At 42.4% G+C, this 27,847-nt stretch overlaps 1 protein-coding gene across 1 annotated transcript in view; it reads right to left on the bottom strand.

Annotated features, from left to right (window-relative positions):
- SEC22A (SEC22 homolog A, vesicle trafficking protein) overlaps positions 1-24,246 on the bottom strand; it is a 95,146-nt gene extending 70,900 nt beyond the window's left edge. The window contains exons 1-2 of the mRNA XM_030209462.1: positions 24,083-24,246; positions 462-665 (exon numbers count right to left, since the gene is read on the bottom strand). Of these exons, the coding sequence (XP_030065322.1) occupies positions 462-643 (182 nt within the window). The 5' untranslated portion in view covers positions 644-665; positions 24,083-24,246. The remainder of the gene's footprint in view (positions 1-461; positions 666-24,082) is intronic.
- Between the last annotated feature and the right edge of the window lie 3,601 nt (positions 24,247-27,847).

A 27,847-nucleotide genomic window follows, 5' to 3' on the forward strand; every position in this document is an offset into this window, starting at 1 on the left:
AAATTAGAGCTGTGTGGCATTCCTGCTAGATGGAAAATAAACTGAAATTTATCAGTGATTAACCAGATACAATTTCAAAATATCCAAGCGGTTGCTGGAAAGTTTAACTAGTTCCAGAGATAAGAGGATATGGGAAATATCACAGCTGGGAGGTACATTTTGAGTCCTTTAAGGACAACTTAATATAAAAAGGTTTTCAATTTTCCCAAACCACTGAATAGGGACATTTTAGCACATACATAGCACTATTTACTCCACTGTATGCTCATCAAATTTAAAATCTTACAGAAAATAAGAAACTGTGCTTCAAAAGTAAAACTGTAACCAATTCAGTGCCACTATTTGCCATATGAACTTTGGATATAACTGAAGTTTCTGTCAATTTCACTTATATAAGCACACACAAAATGAGAGAGTGTAACTGTGGAAGCCTCAAAGAATAATTAAAACAGAAGACTTACTTGATAGTATGTGGTCCAGTTTTCATTGTGCATCTGTCAGGGAACTGGGCAAGCTTCTTTGAGAGAGCCTTCACATATTTCTTACTCTCCTGCACGCCTACATTGTGCTCATAGTCTGTAGAGGCAGACAGCGGCAGCCCATCTCTCACACGGACCACCGTTGCAAAGAAGACCATCGACATTTTCAACTGATTTAGCAAGTATCTAAAATAAAAGAGTTCAAAGAATGAGGAATATTATTCTTTCCCAGAATATCCACTTCTGATGCATCTCATTCAGATTTGTTCAGACCCTCATTCAATACTGCTAGCAATTTCTGTGGCAAATAAATTGTGTGTGTCAAATCCAAGCAGCAACTGCCATATAAACAGCACATGTACTCTCGAAGCATAAGTACATAAGGAATGGTCTATTGCAACACTAAACTAAACTGCTTGCGTTAAATAAGGTTCACCACCCAATTACAGAAAAATCTACTGTGTTGGGGAACCCAGAAACCCTCTTGAAAACAGCCTAAAGGTCCTAGGGGTAATCATAGATCAACACTTAATGCTTGAGGCACAGATATAAGCATTCACCACAAAGGCATTCAGGACTCTCTGGAAACAGACGAATTAGAAGCTTCTTCTTCACAAACACATTTCGAATTCTAGTTCAATCACTCCTCTTATTGCAGATTGACTATTATAATGGGATCTGTGCTGGATGTAAGGAATCAAGTATAAAGAAACTACAGACAGCTCACAACATCGCTGCATGTCTGATCTTTAAAATGTCCCAGTATAAGTTCTGAGGAACAGTTTGGGGGAAAAAAGGGGGGAGGGGTAAAAAAACAACGAAGATTAACAGAAACAGAGTAATGTGTATGTAAAAGTGAATTTAGACACTGTTATTTGAAATTGTTTACGGAAATCTGTATGATGGTAATCTTCAATAAAAACCATTGAAATATAAAATGTCCCAGTAGCAAAGAGCCAGCCTTTTATTACGAGCTTCATACCGGCTCCCTGTGAAAGCAAGAATCTACTTACAAATTTCTGTAACCATTTTCAAAATACTATATGGAACAGCCCCAGACTACTTGAGCTCCCTCATAAACCTTCTGTAAAAGAATGCTCTACAAGAAACTAGACAGTTCCTACTACTACCCCTCCCCAGCTTCAAGGGCATCCGTTACAAAATCCATCCACTCTACAGGATTCTCCTAACTGATCACAAAAATAGGGAGCTCATTACCAAGAGACATAAAGCAGATAGTTGAAAACCTAAGATTCCGAAAATGCTCAAAGCTGGCTTTACAAAGATGTTCCTACTAGATGCAGGATAATCTGCAGTCTAAATGTGTCACTAGTTAATAATAGTAAAAGTCTAATTCTAATACCCTCTCAAGACACCTAGATTGACTACAGTTTTTGTTAAAAGGATTGAATGTACCGTAATTGTTTTTATTTTTCTGTAAGCCACACAGAACCAAACCAAGTTTACATAATGTGGGATATAAGAAACACTAGCCGTTGAGCCCGTAAAAACGGGCTGGTATTGGAGTTTTCCTTCCCCTCCCCTCCCCCGCAAGGTCGCCACTGCTCCCCTCCCCCCTAGCGAGGTCACCACCACCACCCCTCCACCCGCCCCGGGCCCTCTTTTCGCTTCTGAACTTACACATCCATTTGCCGAACGCAGCAACGCACATCAGCTCAGCTGCCGTGGGCCCTTCCTTCTCTGCCTTGGCCCCGCCCTCCTGTGCGAGGGCGGGACACAGGCAGAGAAGGAAGGGGCAGCTGAGCTGATGTGCGTTGCTGCGTTCGGCGAATGGATGTGTAAGTTCAGAAGGGAAGAGAGGGCCCGGGCCAGGTGGAGGGGTGGCGGCGGCAACTCCAAGTTGGGGGTGGGGGGAAGCTATAGCAACCTCGGCGGCGCAGTTTCCCTCTCTGTCCCACCCCCCTCCCGTCATCACGTATTGACGCGGGGGGGGGACAGAGAGGGAAGTCTCTACTGCGCATTTGCGAGTGAGTCGGTCACTCGCCGTTTATATGTTTGATAGAAAACACTAGTAAAAAAAGGCCCGTTTCTGAGACCAATGAAACGGGCGCTAGCAAGGTTTTCAGCGGAGTGTGTATGTTTGAGAGAGTGTGTGTGAGAGTGACTGTATGAGAGAGAGAGATGGAGTGAATGTGCGAGTGTGGGTGAGTGTGTGAGAAAGAATAAGAGTGTGCGGCAGGGGGCCCCCCCCCCCCTCCGTCAATGTGTTTTGGAAAAGAAGCAGGAGATCCAAAGGGGTCACGTTGTGACGCGAGGGCGGGGCAGATACTCATGGAGAAAAAGCGATCTACACCATGACACATTTAGAATGTTGGGAAACTTGAGGCTTCATTAGAATGTTGGAGGTGCGTTTTATATAGAGAGATGACAGCAGATAAGGGCCAAGTGGCCCATCCAGTCTGCCCATCCTCGGTAACCACTAACTCCTCCTTTTCCTAAGAGATTTCACATCTGTCCCACGCTTTCTTAAATTCTGACATAGTCCTCATCACCACGACCTCCACCAGGAGGCCATTCCATGCATCAACCATCCTTTCTGTGAAAGAGTATTTTCTTAGATTCCTCCTAAGCCTATTTCCTCTTATAACTTCATCCTATGCCCTCTCGTTCCAGAGGTTTCCTTCATTTGAAAAAGGCTCACTTCCTGTACATTAACACCACTGAGATATTTAAACGTCTCTATCATTTATCCCCTCTCTTCCAGCACATACATGTTGAGGTTCATGAGCCTGCCCTATGGGCTTCTTTTACAAAGCCACGCTAGCAATTCCAGCGTGGCAAATGAGAATAAGCCCATAGGAATTGAATGGGCTTCCTCTCATTTGCCGTACCGAGAATCAGTAGCACAGCTTTGTAAAAGAGGCCCTATATGTTTTATGACAGAGACACTGACCAATTTTGTAGCCGCCCTCTGGACCAACTCCATCCTGTTTATATACTTCCGTAGGTGCAGTCTCCAGAATTGCACACAATATTCTAAATGGAGCCTCACCAGAGACTTGTACAAGGGCACTATCACCTCTTTTTTTCCTGTTGGTTATCCCTCTCATTATGCACCCAAGCATTCTTCTGGCTTTGAGTGCTGTCTTTTCAACCTCTTTGGCCACCTTACGTTCATCAGACACAATCACCCCTAAGTCCCGCTCTTCTTTCATATACAGAAGCACTTCACCCCCTATACTGTACCATTCCTTTGGGTTTCTGTGACCCAAGTGTGTGACCCTGCATTCCTTAACATTAAATCTTAGCTGCCAATTTTTGGACCTTTCTTCAAGCTTCGCTAGATCCTTCCTCATGCTATTCACACCTTCTGGGGTGACCACCCTATTACAGAGTTTAGTATCATCCACAAAGAGGCAAACCTTACCAGATAGTCCTTCCGCAATATCACTCACAAAGATGTTAAAAACAGCCAACCCAAGGATTGACCCCTGTGGTACACCACTGATAACATCCTTTTCCTCAGAGCAAACTCCATTTACCATTACCCTCTGTCTCCTTCCACTTAACCAGTTCAAATTAAAATGAAAAACACAGAAAAGCCAAGAGAGCGATTTTATGCTAGAACTTAAAAAATCTGAAAATATCATTACCATAACATAACATAACCATAACCTGACTCAAAAAAGATGTCAGGAAGTATTTTTTCACGGAGAGGGTGGTGGATGCTTGAAATGCCCTCCCGCGGGAGGTGGTGGAGATGAAAACGGTAACGGAATTCAAACATGTGTGGGATATGCATAAAGGAATCCTGTGCAGCAGGAATGGATCCTCAGAAGCTTAGCCGAAATTGGGTGGCGGAGCAGGTGGGGGAAGGGAGGTTGGTGGTTGGGAGGCGAGGATAGTGGAGGACAGACTTATACGGTCTGTGCCAGAGCCGGTGATGGGAGGCGGGAAATACTGCTGGGCAGACTTGTACGGTCTGTGCCCTGAAAAAGGCAAGTACAAATCAAGGTAAGGTATACACATATGAGTTTATCTTGTTGGGCAGACTGGATGGACCATGCAGGTCTTTTTCTGCCATCATCTACTATGTTACTATGTTACATAGTAGATGACGGCAGAAAAAGACCTGCACGGTCCATCCAGTCTGCCCAACAAGACAAACTCATATGTGCTACTTTTTGTGTATACCTTACCTTGATTTGTATCTGCCATTTTTAGAGCACAGACCGTAGAAGTCTTGCCCAGCACTAGCCCCCCGCCTCCCAACCACCAGCCCCACCTCCCACCACCGGCTCTGCCACCCAATCTCAGCTAAGCTTCTGAGGATCCATTCCTTCTGAACAGGATTCTTTTATGTTTATCCCACGCATGTTTGAATTCCATTACCGTTTTCATCTCCACCACCTCCCGCGGGAGGGCATTCCAAGCATCCACCACTCTCTCCGTGAAAAAATACTTCCTGACATTTTCCTTGAGTCTGCCCCCCTTCAATCTCATTTCATGTCCTCTAGTTCTACCGCCTTCCAATCTCCTGAAAAGGTTCGTTTGCGGATTAATTCCTTTCAAATATTTGAACATCTGTATCATATCACCCGTTTCTCCTTTCCTCCAGGGTATACACGTTCAGGTCAGCAAGTCTCTCCTCATACGTCTTGAAACGCAAATCCCATACCATTCTCGTAGCTTTTCTTTGCACCGCTTCAATTCTTTTTACATCCTTAGCAAGATACGGCCTCCAAAACTGAACACAATACTCCAGGTGGGGCCTCACCGACGACTTATACAGGGGCGTTAAAACCTCTTTTCTTCTGCTGGTCACAACTCTCTCTATACAGTCTAGTTACGGCCACCGCCTTGTCACACTGTTTTGTCGCCTTCAGAACCTCAGATACTATCACCACAAGATCCCTCTCCCCGTCTGTACATATCAGACTCTCACCGCCTAACACATACGTCTCCTGTGGATTTCTACTCCCTAAGTGCATCACTTTGCATTTCTTTGAAATGAATTTTAATTGCCAAACCTTAGACCATTCTTCTAGCTTCCACAGATCCTTTTTCATGTTTTCCACACCCTCCCAGGTGTCCACTGTTACAAATCTTAGTATCATCCGCAAAAAGGCAAACTTTACCTTCTAACCCTTCGGCAATGTCACTTACAAACATATTGAACAGAATCGGCCCCAGCACCAATCCCTGAGGCACTCCACTACTCACTTTTCCGGTCCCTGCACCGATCCTTGAGGCACTCCACTACTCACCTTTCCCTCATCCGAGCGAATTCCATTAACCACCACCCTCTGGCGTCTGTCCGTCAACCAGTTCCTAATCCAGTTCACCACATCGGGTCCTATCTTCAGCCCGTCAAGTTTATTCAAGAGCCTCCTGTGGGGAACCGTGTCAAACGCTTTGCTGAAATCTAAGTAGATTACATCTATAGCACGTCCCTGATTCAATTCTCCAGTCACCCAGTCAAAGAATTCAATGAGATTCGTTTGGCACGATTTATCTTTGGTAAAACCATGTTGTCTCGGATCTTGCAACTTATTGGCTTCCAGGAAATTCACTATCCATCCCTTCAGCATCGCTTCCATTACTTTTCCAATAAACGAAGTGTGGCTTACCGGCCTGTAGTTTCCAGCTTCTTCCCTATCACCACTTTTGTGAAAAGGGACCACATCCCCCATTCTCCAATCCCACGGAACCTCCCCCGTCTCCAAGGATTTATTAAACAAATCTTTAAGAGGACCGAGAAGGATTTGGGGGGGACACCGGTGCCGGAAAGAATATTTGAAGCGGGGGAGTCGGAGAAACTAAACAAATTCTCTGTAACCTTGGAGGATGTAATGGGTCAGTTCAGCAAGCTGAAGAGTAGTAAATCACCGGGACCTGATGGTATTCATCCCAGAGTATTAATAGAACTAAAAAATGAACTTGCGGAGCTACTGTTAGAAATATGCAATCTGTCCCTAAAATCGAGTGTAGTACCGGAAGACTGGAGGGTAGCCAATGTTACTCCGATTTTTAAGAAGGGTTCCAGAGGAGATCCGGGAAATTATAGACCGGTGAGTCTGACGTCGGTGCCGGGCAAGATGGTGGAGGCTATTATTAAGAATAAAATTGCAGAGCATATACAAAAACATGGACTGATGAGACAAAGTCAGCACGGATTTAGTGAAGGGAAGTCTTGCCTCACCAATCTAATGCATTTTTTTGAGGGGGTAAGCAAACATGTGGACAATGGGGAGCCGGTTGATATTGTATATCTGGATTTTCAGAAGGCGTTTGACAAACTGCTGCACGAAAGACTCCTGAAGAAATTGCAGAGTCATGGAATCGGAGGTAGGGTATTATTATGGATTAAGAACTGGTTGAAAGATAGGAAGCAGAGAGTAGGATTGCGTGGCCAGTATTCTCAGTGGAGGAGGGTAGTTAGTGGGGTCCCGCAGGGGTCTGTGCTGGGTCCGTTGCTTTTTAATGTATTTATAAATGACCTAGAGATGGGAATAACTAGTGAGGTAATTAAATTCGCCGATGACACAAAATTATTCAGGGTCGTCAAGTCGCAGGAGGAATGTGAACGATTACAGGAGGACCTTGCGAGACTGGGAGAATGGGCGTGCAAGTGGCAGATGAAGTTCAATGTTGACAAGTGCAAAGTGATGCATGTGGGTAAGAGGAACCCGAATTATAGCTACGTCTTGCAAGGTTCCGCGTTAGGAGTTACGGATCAAGAAAAGGATCTGGGTGTCGTCGTCGATGATACGCTGAAACCTTCTGCTCAGTGTGCTGCTGCGGCTAGGAAAGCGAATAGAATGTTGGGTGTTATTAGGAAGGGTATGGAGTCCAGGTGTGCGGATGTTATAATGCCGTTGTATCGCTCCATGGTGCGACCGCACCTGGAGTATTGTGTTCAGTACTGGTCTCCGTATCTCAAAAAAGATATAGTAGAATTGGAAAAGGTACAGCGAAGGGCGATGAAAATGATAGTGGGGATGGGACGACTTTCCTATGAAGAGAGGCTGAGAAGGCTAGGGCTTTTCAGCTTGGAGAAGAGACGGCTGAGGGGAGATATGATAGAAGTGTATAAAATAATGAGTGGAATGGATCGGGTGGATGTGAAGCGACTGTTCACGCTATCCAAAAATACTAGGACTAGAGGGCATGAGTTGAAGCTACAGTGTGGTAAATTTAAAACGAATCGGAGAAAATTTTTCTTCACCCAACGTGTAATTAGACTCTGGAATTCGTTGCCGGAGAACGTGGTACGGGCGGTTAGCTTGACGGAGTTTAAAAAGGGGTTAGATAGATTCCTAAAGGACAAGTCCATAGACCGCTATTAAATGGACTTGGAAAAATTCCGCATTTTTAGGTATAACTTGTCTGGAATGTTTTTACGTTTGGGGAGCGTGCCAGGTGCCCTTGACCTGGATTGGCCACTGTCGGTGACAGGATGCTGGGCTAGATGGACCTTTGGTCTTTCCCAGTATGGCACTAATTATGTACTTATGACCCGCCAGAACCTCTCTGAGCTCCTTCAATATCCTGGGGTGGATCCTGTCCGGTCCCACGGCTTTGTCCACCTTTAGATTTTCAAGTTGTTCATACACACTCTCTTCCGTGAACGATGCTATATCCACTACATTCTCATTTGTACTTTTGCCAGTCAATCGCAGTCCTTCTCCAGGATTTTCTTCTGTGGAAACAGAACAAAAGTATCTATTGAGCAAATTTGCTTTTTCTTCATCATTATCTACATAGCGGTTCGCAGCATCTTTCAGTCTCACAATTCCCTTTTTAGTCTTCCTCCTTTCACTAATATACCTGAAGAAATTTTTGTCACCCCTCCTTACATTTCTAGCCATTTTTTCTTCTGCTTGCGCTTTCGCCAGACATCTCTCTCTCTTGGTTTCTTTCAGTTTCATCCGGTATTCCTCTTCTTGAATTTTTCTGTATTTCAGGAACGCCAACTCTTTGGCCTTTATTTTCTTGGCCACTTGCTTAGAGAACCATATCGGTTTCCTTTTTCTCTTGCTTTTATTTACTCTCCTTACATAAAGGTTTGTGGCCCTATTTGTAGCTTCTTTGATCTTGGACCACTGTCCTTCCACTTCTCTTTCGTCCTCCCAGTCCATCAGCTCCTTCCTCAGGTATTCCCCCATTTTACTAAAGTCAGCATGCTTGAAATAACTAAACTCTTCCTCCTATGATTCTCAATGTGCCTGTCACACATGAACTTTACTCTACCATAACCTCATTCTGTATTTGTTCATACTGCGGTATTGGCGATCACATCTACGGTACTATGTAAGTCACACTGAACCTGCAAATAGGTGGGAAAATGTGGGATACAAATGCAACAAATAAATAAATAAAAGGTGCTGAAGATAATATGCTTTCCCTAGCTGGGCAAGATGACAATGTTATTACACTTTCAACTGCTTGAACTCCCAACTCTGTTCCTTTTCTTCTTATACATTTACACAATGAACCATTATGTAATACTGGAATAGATGAAGAAAATAATTTGCAGTTGTTTATTAGTAAGCTAGAAAGCTCATAGAAAATGCTTCGATGCACTGGTAAACTGCAACATGGTTAACAGCATAAACAGTCGGGTACATTTTCAAAGGAAAGCTTATTTACTTCAAGATCCAGCACACTTGGAATAATTATTGAGTGCCCAAGAAGTTAAGACAACTGGGAACCCTTGATGGAAGAAATTACTTTTGTTAGTGCCATGCTGTGATATGAGCTGTCGTAATTAGCTTCAATGTCAATTTTAAATGAGAGAAATATCCAGAAAACAATTTACTGATCAATTGTCAAGTTTCTTCTAGGCACGTTTGCCAGATGGTTACAGGACTGATGCAGTCAATAACTTTAATAAAGAAGTTTTGTGTTCAGTCTTGTTCTTATACACTAAATCAGGATTCACTTGAATTAAAATTTGAGGTACCCACATCATCTAAAAGGTGGGAAAATGTGGGATACAAATGCAATAAATAAATAAATAAATCTATTTAATTGCAATCTATTCTCTTATGTTAAAAAATAAATGCACAACTGGCCGGCTCTTAGCAAATATTGTGAGATACAGGGGGACCAGACCATTAATTACAGAGGTGCTAGATAACAGAGGGGACATGATATCCTCCCAAGAGGGAATCTCTAAAATATTTTATGACTACTTTACTAAAACCTTTTCAAACGAACCACAAGGGAAAGGCCCTGAATTGTTAGATTATCTGGAGGACTCGGGTATCCCGAAGTTGCCTCAGATAGCTAGGGCACGGCTGGGGAAACCGATTACAGCACAAGAAATACAGCAAGTAATAAAGTCGCTCCCTCTGGGGTCCACTCCGGGCCCTGATGGATTGCCCAATGAATACTATAAGCTACTGCCACCACAGGTCGGGGGGTATCTTTCCCAATTTTTTGAGGCTGTGGTTCAGAGAGGTTTCTTCCCGCAAGAAATAAACACAGCCCTAATTACATTGATTTTAAAACCGGGAAAACCCAGTAACCAGGTAACATCCTATAGGCCGATATCGTTGATGAACTCTGACCTAAAAATTCTTACGAGGGCAATGGCGGCACGACTCGCATTCTATATGCCAGAGTTGGTTAGTTCGGCCCAGATGGGTTTTGTAAAAGGCAGACACTCCACCTTAAATGTACGTAAGCTATTGCTGGCTATGGCTCACTGTCATACAATAGAAAAGCCTTTGTTAATAGTGGGCCTCGATGCTGAGAAAGCATTTGATAAAGTGCATTGGGACTATATGTTTGAAGTTTTGGAATATGTGGGGGTGGAAGGATGGTTCATGGAAGCACTTCAGGCGCTTTACGAGGGACCCTCAGCGAAGCTATTAATTAACTCATTCATTTCCCCTTCCTTTAAAATTCAAGCAGGGGTCCGACAAGGCTGCCCACTGTCACCATTATTATTCCTGCTCTATTTAGAGCCCTTGATACGTACTATTGAGAAAGATCCAGATATAGAGGGCGTAGAATTGCCATTCCAAAGTGTCAAGACACTGGCCTATGCGGATGACCTGTTGTTAACACTCTCTTCCCCTCAGAAATCGCTTTATAAACTGCTCTCTGCGGTGGAGGAGTTTGGGTTTTACTCCGGCTTCAGGTTAAATTTGCAGAAGTCGGAGGCACTACCCATATTCCCTGCAATTAAAGACCAGTGGATGGGCTGCTTTCCGTTAAAATGGGCATCAGACTTTATTACTTACTTAGGAGTGAAGATCCCCACGGACTTAGCGAGGATTTATACTTTAAACATTGAACCTTTGAAGATGAAAACAGCAGAGATGTTGAAAAGTTGGCAGGGTTTACCGCTGTCTCTTTTAGGGAGGGTAGCTTTATATAATATGGTCCTTTTTCCTATGTGGATATACAAGTTTCAAATGCTTCCTATATATCTGTTACGGAGGGATGAACAATGGCTACATAAAAGATTAAATGGGTATTTATGGAATGGGAAGAGGGCTCGTCTGAACATAAAAAGGGCACAACTGCCCAGGGCCAAGGGAGGTTTAGGCCTCCTAAGTTTGCGGCTTTTTTCCATTTCCAGTAACCTAAGGCACTTGTCAGATTGGTTTCGTTCCACATCCTACTTTTCTTGTACAAAGACAGAAACACAAATGCTTGGGAAAACCCATTTTGCAAGTTGGGTGCATGGGAGGGGATATCGGGGAAATACCCTAGGCCAGGCCAGATTTATATTTCAGCCACTAAAACAAACTTGGAAGTGGGTGACCAGGTTCCTTTCTCTGGATAGTAAAAATTCCCCGCTTCTGTCGGTTAGGGGGAACCCAGATTTTCCGGTAGGAGACACATCTATTGTATTTAGGGATTGGGAAAAACATGGGATAACTTACTTGTTTCATGTTGTAACGGAACAGGGGGAGATGAAATCTTTGCAGGACATATGTACAGAATTTCATATTGATCAAGTAGATGTATTTGCATACTATCAACTGAGACATTATGTGGCCTCTCTCCCCAAACAAGCTTTGACTGTGGAGATAGGAGACAAACTTACTGAACTGTTGGGTCTGGAGGCCCAACAGAGAGTACCATTGAGATACTTTCACTCTTTTATAAGAGAATCTTTCCCGAATTTTGACTTTACCAAAATAATTGAACAATGGAATGCAAAACTGGGACTTAACCTACAGGAAGAGCACTTACACAGCCAGTTGCTATCGGTGACTAAGTTTACAGAGAACGTAGCCTGGCAGGAATTGCAGCTAAAATTTTTGCTGAGGCTGTACATCTCGCCGTATAGGGCCTGGAGAGCAACCATAGCAGATGTGGATTCTTGCCCAAAATGTGGAGTTTCCGGAGCACACCTGGGGCACATGTTCTGGACGTGTCCCGGGGTGCAACAATTCTGGAAAAACGTGGGTCTACACGTATCTAACTGTTGGGACACAAGATGGAAGATAGCCCCAGGACAACTATTTGAGTCCTTTGCCAGTGCGGGGTGTATGCCAGCGAAAATGAAAGCCTTTTTAAAGCGCGCTGTGCTGATGGGCAAGAGAACGATACTACAACTATGGAGAAATGCGGAAAGCCCCTCTCTGGCGCAGTGGCGTATAGCAATGATTCAAATGTGCTCTCTAGAGAAAAGGAAAATAAAGGACTTGGCGTCGGACAAAGGAGACATTTTTTGTGCCACCTGGGCACCCTTTTGGGACACACTTACCCCTACTGCTCGAAGCCGTATCCTGAACCTATGAGGGGGGGAGGGCAGGGGGGTAATAGGGTGGGTTGGGGGGTGGGGGGGGTGGGCATGTTTCTCTGGGAAGGGGGGAGGTGCAGGAAGGGGGGAAAAAGTTTAAACCTTGGCAGAGTTGTTGTTTGGTTTGGGAATACCAAGGTTTAGTAAACGCTGTACCTACAAGCTTGTAACTCTGTGTTAATTCTGTTTCAATAAAAATGAATGGAAAAAAAAAAAATAAATGCACATATTACACTGTGGAATTTGTAACTCGCTTCAAAATATGCATTGGAATCTGTACTAAAATACAACTAAATACTACTATGAGGCATATTTTCAAAGCACTTAGCCTTCCAAAGTTCCATAGAAACCTATGGAACTTTGGAAGGCTAACTGCTTTAAAAATATGCCTATATGGCTCCTACTTTATAAAATCCATTTATGATGCTTTTTTGAGAAAAAAGGATGGAACATGCTTCATATTATGATCACATTATGTTGTTTTATTGATGACTAGTAAAAAAGGCCCGTTTCTGGCTGAAATGAAACAGGCGCTAGCAAGGTTTTGCGCGGAGTGTGTACGTTTGAGAGAGTGTCTGTGAGAGTGAGAATGTGCCAGTGTGTGTGTGTGTGACAGAGAGTGGGTGTGAGTGTGTCTGTGAGAGAGCGTGTGTGTATGTGAGAATGAGTGTGTGCGAGTGCGTATGTGAGACAGTGATAGGCATATTTTCAAAGCACTTAGCCTTCCAAAGTTCCATAGGTTTCTATGGAACTTTGGAATGCTAAGTGCTTTGAAAATATGCCTCTCCTTCCCTGTCCCCCCTGTCAGGTGTCAGGACTGGGGGGGGGGGACTGTGGACAGTCATGAAGGCAGCCCCTACCAAAATAATGAAAGCAAGACCATTTGTATAATAATCACTGCATTCCAGAGAACAAAATGGAGCAAGTTCCCACATGCTATCTTTTGCTTTCTGTATTCAGTAGCTGACAGGCTTGCTAGACTTACCTAAGTGGCTGCAGCTGCAATACACTGAAAAGAAAGCAAGGAAACCTATGAGACGTAGATACGGCCGTCCCCTTGGCCTCTGAAGCTCCTCCCTTCTTCTATCTGACTTCCCTCTGATAGGTCCATTCGGTGTGACGCTCCTCCCTTTTCCTGTTTCAGTTCCCTTTGATAGGTCAGAGTGGTGCAGCTGTGACACTCCTCCCTTCTCTGATAGGTCAGGGCGGGGCAGAGATGTAGTGTGCTTAAAAATGGTTACAGAGCTTCGAACATACGAACTGTTGAAGCCTCAGAGTGTGCTTTAGAACGTTGAGGGTGCTTTTTATGTGCAGATGGGGCATGGCCTACGGCCCAGATGGGCGTGGCTGAGACTGAGGGTGAGTAGCCCGAATAGCCTAGCCTACCAGGAGGCAGGAGTTCAGGACAGATGGAGTGAGCTTCAGAACGTCTGAGGGGGGATTTTATTTATATAGATGTGTTCATACTGTAGGATGGTTCATTAGATTCACTTCAAGTTAATTCTTGTCACCCTTCTATACAATTTTCAATGGAATTTAATTTTCCTACCATATTTTATTTAGATTTGAGAATAATGAAAGTCAATCATCTCACTACTTCCATTTATAGGAAAGAGATCGAAAGGGATTCTACTTTTACATTACACTAGTTAACATCCTAGACCAGGGGTAGGCTACTCCGGTCCTCGAGAGCCACAGGCAGGTCAGGTTTTCAGGATATCCACAATGAATATGCATGAACTTGATTTGCATACACTGCCTCCATGGTATGCAAATCTATCTCCTGCATATTCATTGTGGATATCCTGAAAACCTGACCTGCGGCTCTCGAGGACCGGAGTTGCCTACCCCTGCCCTAGACACTTAAAACATGGCCAAAAAGTTGAAGCCATCTCCCCTGCGCTGTCCCCATACTGAGTGACCCCAAACATATAAAATGTCCTTGTTCAAAATTTGTTACAAAATATGTTAAAATCAAATCTGCAATAAAAATGAATCTGGGATTGAAAGAAAATTGGCATCCAGTGTTATTCTTTAAAGACATCATCCTATATAATAAAACGCACCTCCAACATTCTGAAGCTGACTGCATGGCTGAGGCATTCCTGCTCTCTGTATCCATCTCCTGAATTGACATCACGTACTTCCAGGTTCGTCACAAGCAGAAGTGACCAACCACACGAGGTTTCTCGGCTTCAGAATGTTGGAGGTGCATTCTATTAAATAGGATTGGTCAGTTCCTTGAAGCACAGCCAGAGCTCAGTGTCCTGCACAGTAATGCTCAGACACCAGAGAGAGAGGGGGGGGGGGCTGACACCAGAGAGAGGGAGGGAGGGGGGCATCTCTGTCACACACACACTCTCTCTCTCACTCTCATACACTATGTCTCACACTGTACCACATTCACTCTCTATGTGTCACACAGTCACTCACACACTCTCTTGGTCTCATACACTCAGTCTCACAGAGAGTCTGTGTCTCACACACACTCTCTCTCTCTCTCACTGTGTCTCACATATGCACTTGCACACACTCTCATTCTCACACACACACACTCTCTCACAGACACACTCGTACCCAGACTCACTCTCTCTCACACACACACTCGCACACTCTCTCACACACAGTCACCCTCACATACACTCTCTCAAACATACACACTCCGAGGAAAACCTTGCTAGCGTCCGTTTCATTTGTGTCAGAAACGGGCCTTTTTTACTAGTATTGTCATATTTTGTTTCAATGGAACACACCTGACAGACTGGGTTACTGTATTACAATTTAATATTAAAGCTTTAGATCTGAAGTGTGAAGACAAGATCTAACTGATTTGTTCAGACAAAGAGAAAGGGACCCTTTCCCTAAAGGGTAATAGGGCTACCGCAGGGGTAGTGCAAAACAAAACATCACCATGGGGCCACTGAGGCATCCCGCAGTATTGCTGTGATCAGCACGTGCCGATCTCTGCACTAGAAAATAGAAATTATTTTCTAGAGTGAGGAGCAGGGAGTAGGTGTGCCCTGCAATAATCAAGCAGTGCACAGCCATCACTACACACTGCCCAATTACTGCAGGAGTAGCACATGAGCCCTTTCTGCCATTTTCAAATCTAGGTTAAAAGCCCACCTTTTTAAGGCTGCTCTTAACGCCTAACCCCTAGTCACTTGTTCAGTACTCATGTCTGTTTTATGATTCCCACCTTAAGAATTTTCCTTATTTGTCCTGATTAGATTGTAAGCTCTGTTGAGCAGGGACTGTCTCTTCAGGTTTAAGAGTACAACGCTGCGTAGGTCTAGTAGTGCAAAAGAAATGAAAAGTAGTAGTAGTAGAGCTCAGGAGGGAATAGTCGCACACCAATTGTGAAATTAGTGAACGGCCATTACTAACACAAATTCAGGCATTGTTCCGCCATGCTAGTGGCCAGAGCATGGGGCAAACCCACGCATTAACTGCAGTGCCAGCTACTTTCTAGCGCGGCTTGGTAAAAGGACTCCTTAGAGTGTAAAACAAACTTTGCCCTATATTTGAAATGTGAAATGGAAGAAAAATCCTTAAAATTGACTGGAATATCACATTTAAGCGGGGATAGAAAGAAGTTTAAAAAGTATGTCTACAAAAACTAGCAGCTGTGGATTTTGTAGGATTCAGCTTCAACTTGTGGTTAAAGAGACAGGAAGCCACTTAGTCTAGACTCATTCAACTGATTAATCATACACTGACAGCATTACATCACAGCAAGGAACAAATTAAAAACCAAGAGAAAATAGAATAGAACCCTGAGAAACACCAGAAGTAAGGGAGAAAGAAGCAGATAAGAAATAAGCGTTGGACCTTCGATCACACTGAATGTCCATCGAGCCCAGTATCCTGTTTCCAACAGTGGCCAATCTAAGTCACAAGTACCTGGCAAGAACCCAGAATACTAAAACAGAGCTCATCCAAGAAATAAGCAGTGGATTTTCCCAAGCTTCTTGCCACTGAATTCTAAAGGATCTATTAGAAGGATGCAACATGAATCATTTCAACACATAATCCGGTAAATCAATATATTTTAAGTGGGACAAAAGGAGCGCATGGTCAACCAAATCATCCAAACAATATCAAAATTGCATCATTGCCATAATCCAAAACTGGAGCAGATAAAGCATAGAATGCCTTATATATAACTGACTCAGTACAGTGATCTGGTCTAAACCCTGCTTGTCTGGGGTGTAAAGAATTTGTTTTAACACTGTCCACTAATTTAGTATGCAGAATCTTTTCTATAATTCTTAGAAATCAGTAGGAGATTAGACATAAAGCATTAATTATCCAGAACTGAAAAATCAGAAACACCACTCTATAAATGCGGACAAATTTATGCTGCTTTCCAGATAGTATAGCCACATCTTATCATAAGATTTTGTTTAATCATGTAACATAGTAAATGATGACAGATAAAGACCTGTATGGTCCATCCAGTCTGCCCAACAACTCATTTTACATGGTATGTGATACTTTATATGTATATGAAACCAAAAAGAGAGGAGAGTGAACGAGGATACCAATTAGTTTGTTTATTCACATAAAAAAATGACGTAATTCACATTAAAAATGACCCGACACGGCCGTGTTTCGGCCCAAAGGCCTGCCTCAGGGGTCTTTAAAACCTAAGTAAAACAATAAAACAAATAAATGATTTTGTTACAGATATATCATAGACATAATATAATGGATACAACAACAGACAATAGCTTAATATACAGCATGAATAGACAAGTAAACAAACAAAAAATTGTCAATAACTAAATCTAAAAACATAACTTTGAGTGGTAATAGTAAAACATGTCTGAGAAATATATAAAAATATTTTGCCAAATGTTTTACCAAATATGGATTATTGAAACGCATGAATTGTACATTGAATGATACATCAATCTATATAGAAAATAAACATTGTGTCTATGTACAAATTACAATAAAATTTAAAGATATTTAAAAATGTGTGAAATGTATATAATTAAAAGATGTATGATTAAAATATATATATTTAAATGAATGAATATAAGAATATTCGTGCATTTATAATAAGAATTAAATATTCGATGAAAATGAACAAAATCTTATATATTTATCACAACAAACTTCAATTACTACAAATTAACACATAAATATGGTAGATTAACCATATTCGCTAGAAAAAGTTTTTTACATAACTCATTTTGTAGTTAAGAATGAAATAAGTGAATTGTAAAGTACCTCAAAGAGTATGGCTTGAGATGTGTACTCCGAGGAAAATAATAAGAAAGAACTCTCTTGGGTCTATATATGTAAAGATAAAAACAAGCATGAAATGCCAAATGATTAATGAAATACAGAAGAATAAGATAAATCATGTGAAATGATGCTGGATGAAGCTATGTAAAAGTATTTATTGTGATGTGGTGTACCTAAAAAATGGTACATATGAGATGACGCAGAGGTTAAACTAAGCAGTAAATGAAGAAACTTAAATAATTACAACAAATAATGCAAACTCTATGCTGAAAACTAGATATGATAAGTGTATATGAGTGAAAAGAAGATTCTGTGTGAGGGTGTGTACGTGATGTAATAAATCAATTATCTCTCTATATAAAACGCACCTCCAACGTTCTAATGAAGCCTCTCTTAGCAAGGTGAAAGGGGTGAGATCGCATTGTGTCTGCCCCGCCCACGCGTCAAACGTGATGACGTCGTGGGCGGAGCAATGACACTCAACCAATCGCATCGCTCGGCAGCGAAGCATCAGGGAAGGAGGCGGCGCTCCCGACGTCTAGCCTTCCCTTCCATGTGTTCCGCCTTCTTCTGACGTCAAGGATGACGTCAAAAGAAGGCGGAACACAGCGAAGGGAAACCTACACGTCGGGAGCACCGCCTCCTTCCCTGACGCTTCACTGCCGGAACCGCCACGGAGGTAAATTTAACAACAAGAAAAAAACAAAAACACGCATGTTGGGGGGAGAGAAGAGGGTGGCCAGTAAAGTACAACAATGGGAGCGGGAGGGCAGGGGAGAAACGACAGCATGGATGCGAAGGGGGGGGGGGGGGAGAAGAGGGCGGGCCAAGCTGGGACATGGGAGAGAGAGGAACATGGATGCAAGGGGGGGTCATGGAAGGGAGAGAGGGGACTTGCTGGAAAAGGATGAATGGAGGCGGCAGGGGACAGAGGAGCATGGATGGCCATGGATTGGGAGGGCAGGGCTCAGGGAGAGAGGGCAATTGCTGGAAAGGGATGAATGGAGGGGACAGATGGGCATGGATGGATATGGATTGCAGGGCAGGCCTCAGGGAGAGAGGGGTATTGCTGGATAGGGACGAATGGAGGGGCCAGGTGATAGAGGAGCATGGATTGGACTCACACTTTCACTCTGACTCTCAAACAGTCACTCTCACATACACTCTCCCAAACATACACACTCCGAGGAAAACCTTGCTAGCGCCCGTTTCATTTGTGTCAGAAACGGGCCTTTTTTACTAGTGGAGAAATAAGGCAGGCTTACCTCCTCTCTTTTAAAAAAATTTTTGTTGAGAAACGGAACAAACTTGTTATACTGCGAAAGGAAGAAAAAAGAAAAAAAGGGGAAATAAATCAAAATACGTGAATATTTAGGAAAACCTTGTGGTAAAATCAGTCTAGAGAAGTTTTGAATGGCATGATTATATGAAATGGACAAAAAAGCGTAATATAATGGGCACTGAAATATCTGTTAAGACATCTACTGATTGTTTGCCACTATGTTATTTTATATATCTACAACCGTTTGAGCCCTAAATCACCAAAGGGAATATCTATATAAGACTGTCGGGAGTCTATGAACAGAAATTATTCTCGGTGAAGATTTTTCAAAACCATTACTAAATGAGTGCCGCTGTATTAAGTTATGTGTCTACAAACATTTGGACCCTAAGTAACCAAAGGCTACGTCTATGTCAAACTATCGAGGGTCTGTGAGCAACATCATTAGATTATGTACTTGATGGTTAAATGCTAAGGAACGTAAAAAATATTCTGTATTCTAATTCTTAGTGCTTACCTCCTCTCCAAAAAGATGTGTACAAATGTTGGATACAGTGAAAAATGGCGGTAATGTCAGTGCCTCTTAAATAGATAAAATAAGGGAAATGACGTTTTTCAAAAAGATGGAGGGAAAAAGCTAACGTCTGATTTTCAAGTAATAACAGTTAATTAAAAACGGAAATGAGATAGCACTAAACTTGCTTAATTGTGCAATGTTTGTGAGAAATGCTGCAGGACTCCTCATTAGCGAATTGAAAAGAGCATTACGAAACAGAACTGATTATATATATAATAGGCAGAAATTAACGAATAAAGTGACCATGGTTTGGAGAAGAATCAACGCTGTCATTATTTAGAACTAAAGGGTAATTCTCACCCCATTGAATGATTGCTAATGAACATGATGAATGCATGATATAGAGTAAAATGTCAACGATGTCTAATTATAAAATGATGAGATGATGAACTAAAATGTGTTTATTGAGATATTTGGACAAAATTCTACTTAGATTTGAAAAAAAAAAAAAAAAAAAAATATATATATATATATATATATATATATATATATAATAATTATTTAAAAAGTGATGTAATTAAATATAATGTAAACAAGCTGCATTCTTGTTGTTAAGCTACTGAATAGTCCAAGAAATGCCTAATGAATATAATTCAGTTTGACAGTGAATGAAGCTGAATCAGGGAAAAACTAGCTGAATTAAGGGAAAACAAACAGGCTAGACATCTCAGACTTAAGAAATCCTCAAATGAGAAAATAACTACAATTGAATCTATTAATAAAACATGAACACACAAAAGAGTAAAGCGTTTTTTTAGAAACTATATTTACACGAAACCTATGAAAAATGAAACCATGGACTGGTTTATTTTTAATGTGATGTGAATATATGAAAAAATGATAAATGCCAAGAAAACATTTTTTGAATTGGAAAAACATGCCCAAAGAGTAATAATAATTTGAATGAATGTAAAAAAATGCAAGAGTGCATGTATGTATGTGAATTTAAAGTGAAGAATCTTGTTCTACACTAATCTGCCATGATGCTAGAGTGACGATATTATGAAAAAAACATGATTGGGGAAAGTGTATATGATTGAATGTGAAGAGAGAAAGGTACTGATGTGGGTAAAAATGATTTATATGAATAATGTATGTATGAAAAGTGTTGAGTAAGAAAACATACCCACAGGGTGATAAAACTGAAGATGAATGTGAAAGAATGCATGTGTATTTATAGTTAAAATGAAGAAACATATTCTGCACAAATCTAACAAAATGCGAGGTGACGATGTCATGAGTAATGACATAATTGGGTCAATAGTGTATGTGATAAAATGTGAAAGAACGAAATAGCTGAAATGATTGAAATGTATAGGTGTTGTGTGTAGAAAATTATCACACAACCAATGTGGAATACATGTCAAATTGAAACTAATGTGACTGTGAACGAATAATGCGAGAAGACGGGTGGAATGAATGAAAGATTGTGAAATATAAAAAAAAAAAAATGCACGAAATATGAAAAGTAAAATGGAAAGACGCAAGATATGAAGGAAAGGGTACTGTGTGTGATGTGTATAATGAGATACTAATGTAAAAAAATATATATTGTGAAAGAACAAAAAATATGATAATTAAAAAGTGTCTACAAACTGCACAAAATAGTTGTGGAAAAATAAACGATGAATCAAAATCATTACTAATAGATCGAAAAAGAAAAAGTAATGAAGGCTGAAATATAAAAACGAGTGGATGTATTAAAATGTCAGCTATGTCTGTGGAAACTTAAAAAAGTATATTATAGAGGTACTCGAATAACAGTTCTGACAAAGTGAGCTACCGACCACAGTTGCACATAGTTACAGTGAAAATGTTACAGAAAGACATTATAATCAATTTCTGCATTGAGACCGTTAGGATGTAAACTATTAAACAGAAAGATAAGTCTTTGCTCTTCTCTTAGAAGAATTATGTCCAAATTGCCTTTACGCCATTTGGGGATGAATTTCCTGAGGACAAAAAATTGTAAATCCTCTATGGAATGATTATGTGAAATCCAGTGATCTGTCAAAGGTGCTGATGCTATCTTGCGCTTAATACAGCTCCTGTGATCAATTATGCGTGTTTTCACCTGACGCTTGGTTTTCCCGATGTAAATCTTCTTACAATATTCTTATTGTACCCTGCCTTGAGTGAATTCCTTCAGAAAGGCGGTAAATAATTCCAAATAAATAAATATGAGTTTATCTTATTGGGCAGACTGGATGGTCCATGCCAGTCATTATCTGCTGTCATATACTATGTTACTATATATTATCATTTTATAACATGGTAGCACCAGGGTGAAGTCAGGTGCACACGTGAGAGTGAACTGGCTAGGGCTAGGCGAGGAGGAAGGTAAGAGAATCAAGGACTACCCAACACAAGTTTTGTTTTCGTTGGCTCCCCCCCCCCCCCCCCCCTAGGAATTTGAGGCCCTCATGCCTCAGGAGGTGTTTTCTAATTTAAATGAACTATAAATGTGTTTTGAATAGATACATAGACGTTAAAACATCATTTCTAGGGTTATTACTATTTTTAAAAACGGAGTACCGAAAAGCAAAAAGCGGGATTCAAGTTTTAAACGAACTCCTTTACAAGCTTTGTGGTTTCTTGCACTAGGCATGTAATTCCATAAATCCATGACCACCTACCATTCAGGAAAGCACTAAAAACCCATTTATTCAAGCAAGCCTACCCAAAGGACTCAGATTAATCTTATGAACCCATCTACCTTACATATACCGAAGAGAAAACGACATTGACCCAGACTTTATCTCCCACCTTACCTTCCTCTCTATCACCTATCTCTACCTACATAAGTACATAAGTAATGCCATACTGGGAAAAGACCAAGGGTCCATCGAGCCCAGCATCTTGTCCACAACAGCGGCCAATCCAGGCCAAGGGCACCTGGCAAGCTTCCCAAACGTACAAACATTCTATACATGTTATTCCTGGGATTTGGGATTTTTCCAAGTCCGTTTAGTAGCGGTTTATGGACTTGTCCTTTAGGAAACCGTCCAACCCCTTTTTAAACTCTGCTAAGCTAACCGCCTTCACCACATTTTCCGGCAATGAATTCCAGAGTTTAATTACACGTTGGGTGAAGAAAATTTTTCTCCGATTTGTTTTAAATTTACTGCACTGTAGTTTAATCGCATGCCCCCTAGTCCTAGTATTTTTGGAAAGCGTGAACAGACGCTTCACATCCACCTGTTCCACTCCACTCATTATTTTATATACCTCTATCATGTCTCCCCTCAGCCGTCTCTTCTCCAAGCTGAATAGCCCTAGCCTCCTTAGTCTTTCTTCATAGGGAAGTCATCCCATCCCCGCTATCATTTTAGTCGCCCTTCGCTGCACCTTTTCCAATTCTACTATATCTTTCTTGAGATGCGGCGACCAGAATTGAACACAATACTCAAGGTGCGGTCGCACCATGGAGCGATACAACGGCATTATAACATCCTCACACCTGTTTTCCATACCTTTCCTAATAATACCCAACATTCTATTCGCTTTCCTAGCCGCAGCAGCACACTGAGCAGAAGGTTTCAGTGTGTTATCGACGACGACACCCAGATCCCTTTCTTGGTCCGTAACTCCTAACGTGGAACCTTGATGACGTAGCTATAATTCGGGTTCTTTTTTTCCCACATGCATCACCTTGCACTTGCTCACATTAAATGTCATCTGCCATTTAGCCGCCCAGTCTCCCAGTCTCGTAAGGTCCTCTTGTAATTTTTCACAATCCTGTCGCAAGTTAACGACTTTGAATAACTTTGTGTCATCAGCAAATTTAATTACCTCGCTAGTTACTTCCATCTCTAAATCATTTATAAATATATTAAAAAGCAGCGGTCCTAGCACAGACCCCTGAGGAACCCCACTAACTACTCTTCTCCATTGTGAATACTGCCCATTTAACCCCACTCTCTGTTTCCTATCCTTCAACCAGTTTTTAATCCACAATAGGACTTTTCCTCCTATCCCATGACCCTCCAATTTCCTCTGTAGCCTTTCATGAGGTACCTTGTCAAATGCCTTTTGAAAATCCAGATACACAATATCAACCGGCTCCCCTTTGTCCACATGTTTGTTTACTCCATCAAAGAATTGAAGTAAATTGATCAGGCAAGATTTCCCCACACAAAAGCCTACCCATCCATCCTATTACTACCCATCATTACTATGTTATCCTTAATTTCCTACTTTACATAACAAAATTCTGTGTTACCTATTACTATGTAAGCCGCATTGAGCCTGCTTTTAGTGGGAAAGTGCAGGATACAAATGTAATAAATAAATAGATCTTTTCTGTGCATGGGCATGGAAAGAATATGCAGCTTAAAACACATTTTTAACACAAACCTGAGCTTTAAAACAGAAATATAGAAGGTGAATCAGCACCGAAACTGGATTGCGTGCTAAAACCCAATCAAAAAAAGGCACACTATTACACTAAGGCCATACGTTATATAGACGCCTACCTCCACCCATTTTCAAACTCCCCCACACATATTAGATTGTAAGCTCCTTTGAGCAGGGACTGTGTTAAACTGTACAGCGCTGCGTAACCCTAGTAGCGCTTTAGAAATGTTGAGTAGTAGTAGTAGTATATTCAACTCCCAAGCCTGGCCCCACCCTTAGTAACGTACACAACACACGCAATGACGCACATTACAAACACCCATCCCCCCCTCCTTCAATTACACGGGCAACCCCTCCCCCTCCAGTCATACACAAATACCGCTCCTCCAAGCCCCGCTACACACCTGTAGACGTCACTCCGAGCTTAACCGTACGCTCCGGGAGCACTGGGCCCCGCCCGTCCCTCTCGGGAGCTCCCCCTGGCCGGCGGCGCCACCGGCAGCTCCCGAGTTCCCTTCACGCAGCGCGTACGGGCCGCTTCCCGTTTGCGCCTGACGTGGCTGTGTGCGCGTGGCATTGTGGGCAATGAGGAGCGGAGGAGGCCCCACCAGGCAAAGGGGGCGACGTCAAACTAGGAGGTCAGATTCTTTGACGTTAAACATAGGTGAGCGCGGCCACGCCCTAGCACGCAGCGGCAAATTAGAACGAGGCGGGGGCGGGGCATAGAGTATTGGTCTCAAGCCAAGCTGCATAGGCGCGGGGGGGGGGAATTGGAGTGTTGTGGCGGTTACATACGGGCTAAATGCAAAACAAAACTATTTCTCCTAAAGGTGAAGAAGTTTGCTGAGAGCAGTGGCACTGTGTGAGTCGGTCGCCACGTGAAATAAAAAAAAGTCTGCTTTGTGCTAGTTTTGTTTAATCATGTTTTAGCACTTGTCCCTTGCATCAGATCAGAGTGTTCAAATGGAGTTAAGACACCAGTATTAATAGTGTAGTTGAAAGTTGAAAAAGAGTAGGGTTACCATATGGCTCCAGAAAAAGGAGGACGGAAGCAATGGAAGTAAAACCCGGCTGGCTCAATCCGTCCTCCTTTTTCTGGAGCCATATGATAACCCTAAAAAAGAGCACTTCTCATTCGCATTCAACTAACATCTTTCTGCTTCCACTCTCCTTTTCACCTCCCTAGACCTTCCATTTCTTCCTATGTCTTTTTCTCTGCTTTTCCTCCCCCTTTCTCTCCCACATAGTCCTTAATCCCTTATTTAAACTTCATTTATTTTATCCAATTTATCCTACATCTGCAGAGCTGCCAAGGGATCCCAATTTTTGAGAGGGAGATTTTAGAACACGCCCCAGCCCCACCCCACTTTGCATTGGCTCCGCCCCTGGCACCTCAAACCTGCAGCCATTTCAGAAAATATTTTATTTAATAGCCTAATACCCTTTTCAATTAGCTTTCAGAGGTCAAAACCTTCTGCCTCAGGTCAGCATGTTATGGTATCCTCTCTGCACCTGAGGAAGGAAGTGTTGGTCTCTGAAAGCTAATCAAAAATGTTTTAAAATCAGTGAAGGTATCACCTTATTTTCTATTTTGTGTTTTATTTGCATTTATTAAACTTCATTAACACAGCTAACACATTACTTTATCCTAAATTAAAAATAAAATTATTTTCTTTACCTTTGTCTGGCCATTGACTTTTTCTAATTGTGTTACTCCCAGTCTCTTGATTCTGCTTTCCTTCGTCTTTCTCTTGCGAGGGTTTCCTGCCATTCACCATTTTCTCTCCTTTTTTCTTTGTTTTCTTCAATATTTTTCTGCCTCTCTCTGTCCAGATTTAATTCATTCTTACTATCCATTCTTTAATTTCCTTCTTTTTATTCATCTACCTATGGCTTTTCATCTTTTCCTCACCCATGTTCTCCACATGCCCCTTCCTCTTATTCTCCAGTCTTTCACTACTCTGTCCTCTCCCCAATTCCATCCAGCAGCTCCCCTCTTTCTCTCCTCATCCCCTCTTTCTGCATCCTTCCATCCAGTGTCTCCTTTTTCTCCCTACCCTTCCTTCCAGCGTCTTCCCTCTTTCTCTCCCCATCTTTCCACCCATCTACCCTCTCTCTTGATCCTTCCATCTAGTGTCTCTCTCTCTCCCCCTCCTATCCAGTGTCTCTCTATCTCTCTACCCTTTTCTGTTCGGTGTCCCCTCTCCACATCCTTTCAGTCTCTCTGCATCCTTTTCATCCATCTCCCCTCTTTCTCTCCCCATCCGTTTTCCCTCTCTCTCTCCCCATCCTTTCGTCTTCCCTCTCTCTCTCCTTATTCTTCCATCCGTCTACCCCCACTCCCGATCCTTACATCCAATGTCTACCCCCCTCTCACGATCTTTCCATCCATTGTCTCTCTACCCTTTTCCATTCATCATGTCCCCCCTCTCTCCCCATCCTTCAGTGTCTCTCCTATTTCTCTCCCTACCCTTCCTTCCAGTGTCTTCCCTCCTTCCCTCTTTCTGCTCTTAGCCAGGATCCCCCCCCCCCATCTTCAGCAGCTTCTCTCTTTCTCCAGCCCTTCTCCATGTCCCCTCTTTCTCTCCCCATCTTTCCACTCTCTCCATTCTACCTGCCTCACGCTCCCCCTTCCACCCGATAATTATTTCCTTGCCACTGCTGCTTCTCCTGTTGAGCAGCAGCGGCCGTGACAAAAACAAAAAAAAAAAAGAGCTAACAAACAAAAAAATTAAAAAAGCAAGCGCGGGCCCGCAGCAGCCTTCAAGCATGGGCTGTTGGCGCTGCAGCCGCTCCTCTCTCTGTCCCCAGAGTGGAGCAGGAAGTCGATGTCAACTTCCTGCTCCTCTGGGGGCAGAGAGAGAGAAGAGAGGAGTGGCTGTAGAGCCGACAGCCCATGCTTGAAGGCTGCTGCGGCCCCGCGCTTGCTTTTTAATTTATTTATTTTTTTTGTCTCGGCCACTGCTGCTGAAGAGGGGAAGCAGCAGTGGCTAGGAAATTAATATCGGGTGGAAGGGGGAGTTGCCGACGCCGTGTCTCAGCAGGAGACTTTCCCACTTTGGCAGGAGTGCAGGAGATGACCCGCTGAATGCAGGAGACTTGACAGGTCTGCATCTGCCCCTCCCTCCCCTATCACTAGAAGGACTAGGCATCTGCTTAGGGCAACAGTCAATATGGTCATCTTCAACATCTTCCTTCAAGGTGGGCAGTAGCTTCCCTTTCTTTACCTCTTTCAGGTAAACACAAGCATATCAGTCTGCTTGCGAAACACCACTCTCTTAGTCTTTGTTTCAAATGCCTCTACCAACACTGTGCAGATGAGACACCTCATAAATCAGTAAGGCCATCTCTTCTTTGAAAATCTCCAACGGTGGTCTGCTTTGGGCCACCAATAGAAATGAGGTGGTCAGGAATGACCACCTCATTAGTACATTTTGCAGTTCAAAAGAATAGGTCTGAAGTCGAAGTGCTATTCACTGTAGTCGTTTTGTATTGTTGCCAAGGGTTTCTTAAGATAAAGACCAAAAGCTTGTGATCGATTTGAACAGTCACTTGTCCAGCTTAGATGAAAGTATGGAAATGCTCCATTACAAATTATGGCTAGAAGCCCTTTACATGTGCATAGTTTAGTTTCATCTTTATCAGGCTGCATCACATTGAACTGTATGATTAGCATTGGCATCATAGAATCTTAACACCAGAGCCACACTCAGCAAACATTTCTGCTCATCTAGCATTGTGCTATGTCTCTCTGGTTGCTATATGAAAGTGTTTTCCTGCTCAAGCAGCTCTCTAAGGAGTGAACATATTTCAAAAACTCCAGGTACAAACGTCTCCAGATATGTTGCCATGCTAAGTAATCTTGAGCTGGAAAAGTTATTCCTCTTGTAGGTGGCTGTTAAGTGCTGATGGTGAAAAATGTCTTTATGCAAAAGTACAAAGTGTCACACCTCGTTCCTTGGAAACTTTGTAAACATTACATTACTGTACTGGAAAAGCATTGGGATCATGACCCTAAGACAATATGGAAAATGAAGAGGTTATAATAACCTGGGACATCCCCATTCTGACTGATAAAAAGCTGGATTCAAGGAAGCTGGACATAGCAGTACAAGAGAAAAACACCAGAACAGCATTGATTATAGAGGTGTCAGTCCCAAGTGACAACT

The sequence above is a fragment of the Microcaecilia unicolor genome, chromosome 7 (assembly GCF_901765095.1).
Source record: "Microcaecilia unicolor chromosome 7, aMicUni1.1, whole genome shotgun sequence".
Lineage (NCBI taxonomy): Eukaryota > Metazoa > Chordata > Amphibia > Gymnophiona > Siphonopidae > Microcaecilia > Microcaecilia unicolor.